This window comes from Henckelia pumila, chromosome 4, assembly GCF_033568475.1.
Source record: "Henckelia pumila isolate YLH828 chromosome 4, ASM3356847v2, whole genome shotgun sequence".
NCBI lineage: Eukaryota > Viridiplantae > Streptophyta > Magnoliopsida > Lamiales > Gesneriaceae > Henckelia > Henckelia pumila.
This window is the reverse complement of record NC_133123.1, coordinates 766489-778655: the sequence shown is the minus strand read 5'-3', so window position 1 is coordinate 778655 and position 12167 is coordinate 766489. Positions and strand designations below refer to the sequence as shown.

At 35.1% G+C, this 12167-nt stretch overlaps 2 protein-coding genes across 2 annotated transcripts; one reads left to right on the top strand and one right to left on the bottom strand.

Moving 5' to 3' along the window:
* Window positions 1–3174: 3174 nt before the first annotated feature.
* On the top strand, window positions 3175–6515 carry LOC140864437 (uncharacterized). Its single transcript, XM_073268620.1, has 4 exons — window positions 3175–3487; window positions 5074–5208; window positions 5581–5667; window positions 6126–6515. The coding sequence occupies exons 1-4, from the start codon at window positions 3359–3361 to the stop codon at window positions 6285–6287; spliced, it is 513 nt and encodes a 170-aa protein (XP_073124721.1). The 5' UTR covers window positions 3175–3358; the 3' UTR covers window positions 6288–6515.
* A 1124-nt stretch (window positions 6516–7639) lies between these two features.
* On the bottom strand, window positions 7640–10776 carry LOC140866973 (WUSCHEL-related homeobox 8-like). Its single transcript, XM_073272042.1, has 4 exons — window positions 10516–10776; window positions 9645–10400; window positions 8868–9112; window positions 7640–7894 (listed from the first exon to the last, which is right to left on the bottom strand). The coding sequence occupies exons 1-4, from the start codon at window positions 10652–10654 to the stop codon at window positions 7889–7891; spliced, it is 1146 nt and encodes a 381-aa protein (XP_073128143.1). The 5' UTR covers window positions 10655–10776; the 3' UTR covers window positions 7640–7888.
* Between the last annotated feature and the right edge of the window lie 1391 nt (window positions 10777–12167).

The following is a 12167-nucleotide window of genomic DNA, read 5'->3' as shown; positions in this document are numbered from 1 at the left end:
ATGCAACTGAATCGGCATAATTTTGTTGTCTATTTTAGAAACTCGAACTTTTTTATTATTTTTAATTTCAGGAAAATGTAGCACTGGAATAGAGTAGAGACACAAGGGTTAGGAAAAGATTTTTGTCTCGCATAAAGTAACTATATAAAAAAAAAACAATGAGTAGTAATTGTAGTCTGTAGATCATACTATAAAATTAATCTACACATTAAAATCTTGCCAAACAAATTTTTTTTATCACACCATATTAAGTATCCATATACTGTTACTTGTTCTTATCATGTTATTATATATCTCACATTAAAAATCAAAAGGTGTCTTATTTGATAAAAAAAAATTTCATTCAAGAAAAAAATTCTTATAATGTTGAAACTGTAACTCGATCTTGCTTTTATATCTATTTAATTTAATATATTTTATTTTTCATATTTCATTGCCGATCAAAATTTTTAAATAAATATGATTCTTCCATTTATAATTTCCTGAACAACGCGTTTTAGAAAGGTGAAAAAAAATTAGCTTTAAAAAAAGGTGAAAATTTTTGTTCATAATTGATTAATTTCTTTGCCCAACTATCTTTTTTAAAGTTATATATATATATATATATATATATTGTAATTATATATTTTATATTTGAGATATAATTTTATTGTAGATCTTTAATCGTATATAACGTATCTAAAGAAACTCTTGGCAGTAATTGGATCATATAATGTGATCTAAATCGGACAAAGCCCAAACTTGTGGGAGAATGTATCAATCTTCCTATGTTTGGGCTCGTAATGAAGCCCAGCTGTGTCAACAGCCCAGCTGCAATTGTTTTTACCCATTCCTCAAGGAAAAGGGAGAAATTATAAAAAATAAACACAATGATCCCTATTAACTAGAATTCCATTTTTCAATTGCTACGATCCTACCTTAAAATAAACCTGAAAAACATGAAAAAATGGACAGGATTTGTACATAGAGTAGAAACGGCCTTAATTAATTTGCTACACACCAAGAAATCTAATGACACTTGAAGGAGACATTGCATCCCTTGGAATTGGCCCTTTTCAACCTTCGTTGGGAGTCTGTTAGATCGTTGGAAGTCGATGCAGTGGACAACATTTTGGTCGGGGATGAGTTGCATTGCAAAACCGCCGCCGCGGGGCACTTCAAGATTCCTTTCAACCTTGATTTGCTCGAACAAAATGCCTCGTTCAAATCACCGGAAGGTTCTTTCCTTAAAAGCTCAGATGATGAGTGCATTTGAAACATATCATGGGACGAATCATCTCCAAAATCATGGATGAGGAAAGGGATGTCTCTAAATTCGGGCTTTTCGACAACGTTGTCATCGAGCATATGGTCCACTTCTTGGATTTTAGAATGATTCTGCAACTGGCCGCTTTTCTTCTTGCTCTTAGGTAGTTTGAACAATCCTTCTGCTAAAAGATGGAGGGAATTCAAATTCTTGAAAAACGAGCTTTTCTTGGGAGAATGATGATCCGGTTTTTTCTTAACATCACTTGCACCCATTAGCCCCATAGCAATGACGTTGATAATGAAGAGCTGACAGATTGCACATTTGATCTGCTCGTGTCTCTCGAACGAGGTTGCATCTGTCAGGCCGACCATTTTCTTGATTCCAAGAATTTTCCGGGCCAACTCGGATAATTCCCATCTCTTATACTTGGTGTCCTTCAAAATTGTGGCAGCTAGATAACCAATGTCCACTTCACATTTGGTCAATCCCAGTTCTTGAAATGGAAACAAATCTTTCTTCTCAGGGATCCCGAATCCAACAAAATGGATTCTTTTGTCCGAAAGGAAGTTTCTGATACGAAGAGGCAATTCCTCCCCGGAATTGAACCTAAGAATAACGCAACCAACACCGAAACACAACAAAACCAGTAGCACAGACGGATCACGAGGGTGACGCATCACATCGAGCCCAACAATGGGGGGACGGTCCCATATCTTTCCTTCGGGGAAGAGGAAGTCCATTTTGCACAAAGTTTCGAAATCTTTTGTTTTGAACGTGATGGCTTCCAGCTTAACCTCGAAGCGGTTGGTTTTCAGGTAAACCGTACCCGCCATTCTTGATATGATTCGATGAAGATTTGATCAACAACCAAGATATCTCAGCTTCAGACAAAGGTTGCTTAGGACAGGGAAAAAAGCGAATCGGTGAAATTTTTGGCAATTCAAATTCCAAGTCATTATTCTTCTTCCACAAAATACTGAAGGTTCACAAAATTTTTCCTATATTAAAGGCAAACCGCAACACCATAACAGAAACATATCGTTGGTTCATTTGGACTTGAATATTATAATCTGCACACGAGGCAATAGTGACTTCTGGACTTTATTTTGTATAAATTCTCACTTAATTACACTTTGAATTAGAGCATGATGCATGTACATACATAAATCTTAGAGTAAAATGTAATTTCACGTATGTCACATTATTTTTTTTACCATCAAATATTTATTTGGAAAACATATATAATACCTATATTCTTTGTCCATAAGATATTATATTTGAATATGTTGTCAAAAACAAATCTAGAAATTGGAGTTGAGGTGAGGTTCAACTTGATATAATATTATCACCAAAAAAATAGTAATGCATTAATAACTAAAAAAGTCATGACATTGTAATGTTCAAAGATGTGCCATAGAGTTGAGTAGGTGGGTTGGGGTTTGGGTATGAAAATAGTAGATTTAGTGGGCTAAGTAAAAGAGAGAAAAACAACTTAAAATTGTTGTTTTGAAAGGTAGCGGCTGCGCGTTTTTATGTCATAAAAAAAAATGGATATTTTTTCCATCATTTATCAATGACAAAATTGTTTTTTTTGTCTGTATGTTTGTCACTTTGCGATTTTCATCATTTATGTTTTTAGATTTAAGTTTTAGCTTGCTATCTTTGTTTTTTTGTTAATTTTAATTATTTTTCTGACGTGACGCTGATGTGATATCAATGCAATTCTGATGCGGAATTAAGATTTATGGTGTTACATAAATATTTTCAAACAAAAGGGAATAAAATTGTCAAAAGTTGGAACGTGTGTTACTAAAACCGAAAACATAAAGCGATAAAATTATCGGATCGAAATTGCAATTTACCGTGAAAATATTCAGGAAGGAAGGAGACTTTTCTAACATGGCGACTGTAATTAATTTTTTTCCCCAGTTCTGAGCTGGGGCTCACGCATATGCCTTTCCCTTCAAGATACTCGTCATTCAAAGCCTCCTTTCTTTCTCCGCAAACATGGACAAACGCAGATATAATGAGTATGTTTTATTTTTAGATTTAGGCTGCTCCCACTAATACAATTAAGGAAATTAAGAGAGGAAATAACACTGATCAGTAATGGTCCTTCCTCTATTGAAGCTTGGAACTCTGGCTCTGAAAACTCTGAGCAAACCCGTTGCCAATAGAATCAAGAAAGAGGCCGGCCTGCACCCTAAGTTCCGAAATTTCATCGTTGGCATAGCTCAGGTGAATGGGTGTGATAGAATATCTGACCATTATTCCACTATAAGAATTGGGTTTTTTTTTTCCAAGCTTATTATTTTAAGAAAACGATCCGATTTTGTTGCTCTTTAAATGCTCCTGCTTTATGTCCAGATAATCTATTGCTTCTGCCTTGCTTTGGTGCTCTTTGAATGTTGTTCTCTCTGTTGGTTGGTTTGAAGCATTTTCCAGTTAGCAAAAAGAGAATCAAAAGTTTTTCCCAATCTCGACGCCACTGGCTGTCTAACATGGGGAATCGGAATGATTTTGTTCGATTATCCTTTTTTGTCCCATATTTAGCAATCTTGCCATCTTATTGACTTGTAGCTTTGCTAGTAGTAAAATGTTTGATTTGGTGGTAGGTATTTTTGGGTTTGGGGGAGGGGATTTTCTTTTTCAGCTATGATGGTATGAAGACTTGAGTTTGGGGAACATGGACTTTTCTGCAAAATAAATGTGAGTTGAAAAGATGTTTTCTTTGGGTACTTCATGATTGTCAGATGATAGATTTGGTGAAAGGTCTTGGCGTTGTGCTTTTGTTGGATCAAGTTGCCTTTGCTTAAGCAACTTAATATTGTCCTGATTGCGGTTACTAGTAAACAGAATTGGCTGTTGGGAGTTTTGGATTATGGTCCCTGGCAGAGAATAATCATCGAGTAATGACTTGGGCCAAAACCGTATTTAGTGATATAGTTTATGATGACATATTTTTTGTATGACTATCTATGAAACACTATGCTGATCCTATATGATAAAGCCGTTCCCATCAATTAGCCTGTACTTTGGCAAGGAGTAGTACCCGTAGGGGAGATGTGCAAAGGAATATATATGCTGAATAGTATGGTATCATTTGTTTGTCATGTGGTGCAGATTTAGTTTCTCCATCTCTTAGTTTATTGCTGTATTTTAATTTCCGTTGGTACCTTTAAGTTGATGCAACTAAATGTCAATGATGATATATGGAAAATATATGGTATAAAATTGATCAAAAAAGCAAGATTGCTGCTGAGAAGAAGGGATAGGGAGTCATATAGGACATATCAGTGCGACTCGTTCAGATAATTATAGGATTTTCTGCAACATGATTTTGTATTCCTTGAAAAATTCTTTGGTTTCTATTTGAGATCCATCGATCACACTTAATCTTGCATTGTCAATGGTCATAGGTTGCCAATGGACATCCTTGCCTTGTCTCAGATTGTTTTCAAATGTTGATCTCGTGAACTTTCTTATTTATAGTAATCATGATTTTACTTTGATGTTTTCAACATGTTAAAATCTCAGCCTCCTCTCGGATGCAAATATTTTAGTGTAGTTCTTGTCAATCTGTTTTTGAATTTTGAGTTTGGTTTTCAAAAGCTCGCTAGACACTTACAATGGGCTGGAGTTTTAAAGTGTGGATTATGACTTTGAATTTCACAAATTCATATATGAGATAATGAGACCCGCTAAATCTATTGGTGAAATGTGATTTTCCACCTTTAACTTAGTGTTGATTTCATGCACTTAATCGGCTAGTCTATTTTAAGATTGAAATTATCATCATTCTGATACATTTCTAATTGAGTCAGGCCAATCATAGGATAACAACGACCATGCAGCGGCGCTTATATGGTCATGCTACTGATGTTGGAATTCGACCTTTGGATGAAGAAAAGGCTGTTCATGCTGCTGTGGATCTAATGGGGGATGTTTTTGTCTTCTCGGTAGTCTTTCTTTTTAGCTTCTCATTTTCTTCACTACATAATTAGTAGTATAAATAATATATGATGACATTGAGAAGCACCTACAGTCTCATTGCTTTTACTGATTCTCTTTTGAGATGGAGGGATGATGTGTGGAACATCATTGTAATGCCATTGGTTTCCTATTCTGTCGCAATAGCTTTATGAACTAAGTTTTTTTTTTCTTTGAGCAAATTATGAACTACTTTTGAAAGGTTGTCTCAAGTTGCACCTGTCTAGATTTCCTGTTCGGAATCACAAATGGACGGATTCCCTTCCTTCATTGTGACTAGTGCAATCATAACAAAATGAGTGATCTTTCCAACGCATTTTATGATGTTCCAACATGATTAGGTAGCCGTAGCTGCTCTGTACTTTGAGGTTCAAAGAAGCTCTCGGTCGGAAGCTAAAAAGGAGGAATTTCGCAAGCAAGAAATAGAGGTACTGTTCCATGATATTCAGCTAATACTAGTTAAATAGGCTTTAATTAGATGTCGTTTTGCCTGTATTACTTAACATAGCTGTTTTTTTTTTGTCAAGTTCTGTTTTGGAAACAAACCAACTATTTGTTGGAACGTGTAGAAATTCAAACCCCTTATGTTGACTCTATGACTAGAATTGATCTGTATGTGTGAACCAGTAAGGGCAGTATCTGACACAGTTAGAATCAGCATGCTGGTGTAATATGCTGCTTGTTTTATAACGACATTGTATTTACTGGTGTATTTTTAACTAGTGCTGTGGAGTATGAACTATTAAAGGAAGCTGCATAGCATTTTCATACATCATAAATACAGTAAACTGGATGGCTCATTTTATAACTAAGCCACACTTTCAAGGACATTTATGTAGAATTTGTTATAGTTTTCTACCCTTTAGCAAATTATCATGCTTTACAGGGAATGAGACAACGCGATGAGGAATTGCGGAAAGAAGTTGAGCTCCTGAAACAAAAACTAGCAGAGATTGAACGGTTGGCCACCAGCCGTGGTTTTGCTGGTGCATTCAGTTTTCGACAAGCGCAAACTGAAGAAACCAAGTCAATACCTGCTGCAGCATGATTTGATATGAGGAAAGAACAGCTTATCTGTCTCTTTACTTTACGCGAGCCATTGTGATTGAGCTTTACTTCTTCACAAAGATCACAAAAATAAAGTGTTGCGTTTATCAAAATTTTGAATTCCTTCATATTTTCTGATTGTTTTGATTTATGATGATTGAATATTGGGCGTGAGTCGTGCTTGGACTTTCTTGGCTTAATGATCAAAGAACATTAATATGCTTTTGTACGTCCAATGAAAGCTTATATTGCGCATCATTCTTCAGCAGGAATCTTGGTGGGCGTTAGACAAATCTATCATTTTGCCCCTCAACAGGAATATTAGGAACAATGTTTAAAAAAAAAAAATAGTACTGAAAATCAAACCATGTTATAATGGGGGCTTGTTGAACCGCGGTCTGCCTCGACCGGTCTTAGCCTGCCATCGAACAGGATGGGCAGACCGGCCCACTAATTTGATGGATTGAAAAAATATTATAAAAAACTAAAAAGCAATATAACAAAAGTATATCTAATTTTATTAAATAATTAAATATTAAATGATAATATATAATCACATATTATTTATTCAAAAAAATATTTAAAATCACTAAATACAATCTTTTTCTTCTTGGGGTTGGGTCGTTGGAAGAGTGGAACCTAATTAACCGCTCTAATGTTGTCAACTTATAAAAATTATCATTATGTTGGCAGATGGAATTTTTTTTACAAAAAATTGATTTTATTTCGTCTTCAACAAATGGAAAAAGATGACGAAGCTTTGCGCCTGATTTTTCACAGAGATGGATTTTTAGTTTACCATGAAGCTAGCTACTAGTGTGATTCTTTTTTAGGGTATAAAATGATGGTAATTTGTGAGGGAATATTGATACACCCCAATATATATATCCACAGGAACACGACCATTCATTGCACGTAATAATCCTGCAGCACTCAACCACCACACTCTACTTCTTGATCCGTCAAACATAAAGAAGCACACGTTTTTTAAGAAATTGCCAATTCAAGATATTCTCGTCCTTTGAATATTGACAACACACAATGTATCATCCTTACAAACCTGGTGGATAATTGAGTGATTTTAAAATTACATCCATCGGGAGAAATACACCAGGTGTACGAAACAAAACCAATACCTTTTTGTTTTCTAAATGTAATGCAAATATATGGAATATATATATATATATATATATTTCTCTTGACGTAACATAAAATCTTCACCAACGGCGGAGCCATAATTTTTAAATTACTCGGGCTAAAATTTTAAACTCTTATGCAATATATAAGATCCAATTTCTCACGCAAAGCGTCATACAATGTATAGCTCTTGCAGACCAATTGTGAAATCATTGCAGCGAGAAGCTATAGCCAGCTTCATGAATTCACATGAAAATCAAGTACCAAAGTCATTATAATTTACAATCATATTTTATAGTTTCTTGTTTTATACCGAAAGAGAGTAGAAACACTTGATTGTTTTGGATCAACAAACATATATAAAATTAAAGCATGCACCACCTATGGGTTGCTGCCTCTAATCAAACAGGTACTCGACTCACGCACCTACAGCAAAACCTTCTTTCTCCCCCTTCCACGATTCTTCTATTTCTGTATAGAAATTCAAAAAACAAATATCATTAAGTTATCCATTACATAAATTTTATTCACGAGGCTCCAAACATTACCTACATGTTTGGTGCATGCTATGTTAATAAAAAAACACTTTAACGCCTAAGAAAAACCAATTAATTGCATTAAGATTTAATTTCAACTATATTTAAAGACTCAAAAACCAAAATATGCTGCAAGAAGATTTTTTCCATAATTTTCATAAAGTAAAAAAATATGATCAAAGCAAGTCAAATTTAAAATATCCTAGTTGCATTACAAAACCAACAAATCTAAACAAATTTGTCAAGAAGTCAAATTTATGAGGAAAAAAAATAAAATTAAACGCCACTAATAAATATTTTCTAGGTTTATAATAAATTTCCGGAACCCCAAGCACTTGAAAAAAACTAAACACTACTATGTAGATGGAAATGTAAATATTTTATTAAGGAAAACTGCAATTTTGGTCTTTTATGTTTGTCACTTTGCGATTTCAGTCCTCTATATTTTCATATTTCAGTTTTAGTCCCGTATATTTCGATTTTTGGCAATTTCAGTCCTTTTTATTCGAAAATGCTTACGTGACACTATACACATCAACTCCACATTAGCACTGCATTGGTGCCACATCAGAGCAACATAAAAAAAAAGACTAAAATTGCCAAAAAAAAATAAAGATAGCTGGTTAAAACTTAAATCTGAAAGACCAAAATCGCAAAGTGACAAACATACATGACTAAAAAAATAATTTTTCCATTTTATTATTATTATATTAGAAAACAAAATTCATATATATAGATAGTGTTTGGAAGAGTTTCTAAAAACATTTATCATCTCTTTCTTAACAAAATTTTAACAAAAAATTCAAAATTTTGTTAAAGAAAGACTAACTAATATATTTAATAATGACAAGCTTGTGGCGGCATGCAATTAGAGGCTGCAGCAAGCATTAATCCGGGAATAAATTTACCAAATGAAGCTGGGTTCTGTGATGATCATGAGTGAAAGCTCGCAAGAGGTAGTAGAATTGGCCATGGCAGAGGGGTTGCAAGGTAATCCCCCACTCATTTGTTAGAACAGGTTGCCCCCATGACTGTATAAGCACTGCGTCATCTCCAAATGCCTGTTTCACGTTGAACGGTCCCGATCCCACCTCGAAGCACACATCATTGATAAACACCGTCGATTTCGTAGTCGGGCCCATTTCTCCTGTACCTGCACCAACAAACATCCAATTACCACACGTCACACCCCCACCTGCATGCTCTAAAATCAGCGTCACAGGAACCAGAAAGAGAGACAAATATGCATATGTCAATCCATGCACAGAGGTTTTAGCTAGGGGGACAGTGAACATGAATGTAAGGGAAAAAAGATTAAATCTTTCCTCGTCTCTTTCCGAATATGACATAAATGTTAAGACTAAACGGTGAACATTACCAGTCACTTCTGTGACATGACTTTACTTGCACACGCGGGAATATATATGATGAGACCTGCTTCTGATATGGCTATTCAGATTCGGTCGATGCTATCCTACCCGGGTCGGGAGGGCCCGGATCTTTTTGCATGTCAAATGATTTGACCTGCAATGATGATCCGAGCCGTCCGATATGACTTAGTGTCCTGAAGCCAGCATTGATCCGGCTTTTCACTCCCAGAAATATGAAATGTTCCATTGCAAATTTAGAAAATGAATAAAACTATACACTATACGATGATGTTGATTTTAGGGTACATGCATTACCTTGAAGATTGTGATCAGTAGTGGGGGATGGAACAGCGAGAGATGGAGTGAAAAGGCCATTATCAGCATTATTTGGAGCTGTAGCTACAGTGTCGTCACAAAGAAGTTGATGGAGTTTGATCTTTTCTTCTTCATCCTTCTTTAGAGAATCATTATTCATCAGCATGAGTTGTTCACTAAGAAGAAAAGTACTCGTTCCATTCCCAATACCGTGATGATCAGTGGATGCATCGGAAAAGCAAAACCCTTGTGCTAATGCGGCGGCGGAAGCAGCTGATGGACCTACGGTAGTGTTTTGATTCACGGGAAAAAAGAAGGGTTCGGCCAAGAACTCGTTCGGTACTGCTGGGAGAAAGGTTTGGTTCACAGAAGCAGTCGGAGAATTTATCAAATCAATCACTGTACTAGAACCGATAGGAAGTGCTTTTTGAATATCTGCGGAATTATTTGGAGAAGATTTATCGGAAGAGGACGATGAAGAAGCTTGGATTGTATGTTGCAGATTAGATTTGCTTGTATTTAGTTGCTGCAGGCGTTGCTTATGCTTGCTTCTTGATTTCCTGTTCTGAAACCAGTAGAAAACATTAGCATCTCCAACTTGGCCATACTCTTGCAATTGAACCCTAATCTTTCTTATCTCATCCCTTGGAGGATTCACCATCCCGGAATTAAATATTGCTTCAAGTATGCGAATTTGCTCCGGTCTGGGGTTCCACCTTGGTTTCGGCTCTGGGGTTCTCTCTTCACATCCAGGAACTGAAATAAACAATCATTCAATAAATACCACCCACAAAATATACAATTTTGGCAAATCAAATCAATCCATGACAAAGAAAAAAGTACAAAAAAAAACACAACTATATATGCATACCTGGTGAGTAAGGGGTTCTGTGGTAAGCAAGTGACATGAAAGAGGAGGAGTTTAAGTCATGCGGCCGCCATTGGTAATGTGCAGAGTTGCAGGGTTTGGACTTGAACATGCTAGGCCAGTGTTTGTTTGACGAAGCCATTTGCAGAAAATCTTGAAAACCCGCAGAGAAGAATTTAATCCTCTTGATTTTGCTTGCTTGCTTGCTAGCTAGTGTTGATTTCAGTGACGGAATGAAACTGTGGAATTAAGGGTCCTATCTAGCTCTTTATAATATTAGCCTTTTTTTCACGTCAGCACCTACTACGTACGCACTCCTGTTTATATACCAAATAAAATATACGTACGCTTACATGTGGTAAACTATTTCTTGATAATTTTAAGAGCAAAGATTTCAAAAAAAAAGCAAAACCCACAACACGAATCGCCTGCAAATTCGTTAACTTAAATGGAAAGGGAATTAAATATAAAGCCAAGTGGGATAGTACATCCCCATACCACTTCCTTGCATTCACGCATATTTCATTAAATATCAAAATTATTGGTTCTTTTTTAACTTGGTGTTACACTTAAAACCCAACATCGCAGCTTTATATATATATTAGAATCTTGATTAGACTAATGGACAGAAAGAGCCCCAAATACACGAGGGGGGATCGATGGTTCAGAACTGAACTGTACTGCACATGCAAACAGAGATAGCTAGCTAGCTTTTGAACTTGTATGTATATATATTATATATGTACGTACGTATATTGTTTTCGTAGTGGAAGGTTTTTGTTTAGCAGGTGTACGTGGATATATGCTCATTAATGGAGGGAGCAGAAATGGACCGTAAAGTGGGCTGAGAGTACATATATTATAGTAATATTATTACTGTAATTCAGAAGAGGTAGTTGCAAGAATTTAATATAAGAGTATTTTCAAAGTGAAGAGGGGCACATAGGGTTTTGGGAAGTACATGGTGTTTGGCTTTGTTTTCGTCAACAATTTATAATGCTTCTCATTTCAAATGGATTCAATTTTCTTTCATCAGGTGAAGAAAGTACAAGTATATTACTATATGGATTTCGAATTTACAAAGTTCGTGTGTGTCTCTCTATATTTGTATGTTTGTATAAAATTATTATAGTTATGATATTGGAATCGGCTAAAAATAATAAATTAATAATATTTTTTTTAAAAAAATATTTTGAGAAATTGAAATTATAGATAATAGGAAATAAAGGGATAATGTTCACCGTTCAAATATGATGGCATGATGTCATCTTCTATTCATCGCTAAGTAGTTTTCACTACTTATACAATCATAAGAGCATGAATAATATCGTTAGAATGATTATATATTTTTTAAAAAATATCTTAACTTAATCCAAACTCAAGTATATATTCAATGTTTTAACCCTTAATTCTTAAACTTGCTTTAATTTAATTTTTCATGAATACCAAACGTACGTATAAGGAAGCAAGAATGTCCGCTGCATTAATTAAATTCAATTTGTATACGTAATCATACAATCTTAAATAATCTGTCTCTCGATCCTGGTAAATAATTTAATACATTAATGGCACCTTTTGACTCGATGGAAAGATAATTAATTATTGAGAAGGAAAGTTTGAAAGGCGTTACATTTTGGCTGGAAAGAGGAAGGCGG

Excerpts from the sequence above, each read along its gene's own strand:
- LOC140864437 (XM_073268620.1), top strand. The coding sequence starts at position 3,359 with ATGGTCCTTCCTCTATTGAAGCTTGGAACTCTGGCTCTGAAAACTCTG. Across the intron at positions 3,488-5,073 it reads TCATCGTTGGCATAGCTCAG|GCCAATCATAGGATAACAAC; the intron begins GTGAATGGGTGT and ends TAATTGAGTCAG. Across the intron at positions 5,668-6,125 it reads TTCGCAAGCAAGAAATAGAG|GGAATGAGACAACGCGATGA; the intron begins GTACTGTTCCAT and ends CATGCTTTACAG.
- LOC140866973 (XM_073272042.1), bottom strand. The coding sequence starts at position 10,654 with ATGGCTTCGTCAAACAAACACTGGCCTAGCATGTTCAAGTCCAAACCC. Across the intron at positions 10,401-10,515 it reads CAGAACCCCTTACTCACCAG|TTCCTGGATGTGAAGAGAGA; the intron begins GTATGCATATAT and ends TGTTTATTTCAG. Across the intron at positions 9,113-9,644 it reads TACTGATCACAATCTTCAAG|GTACAGGAGAAATGGGCCCG; the intron begins GTAATGCATGTA and ends TTGTTGGTGCAG.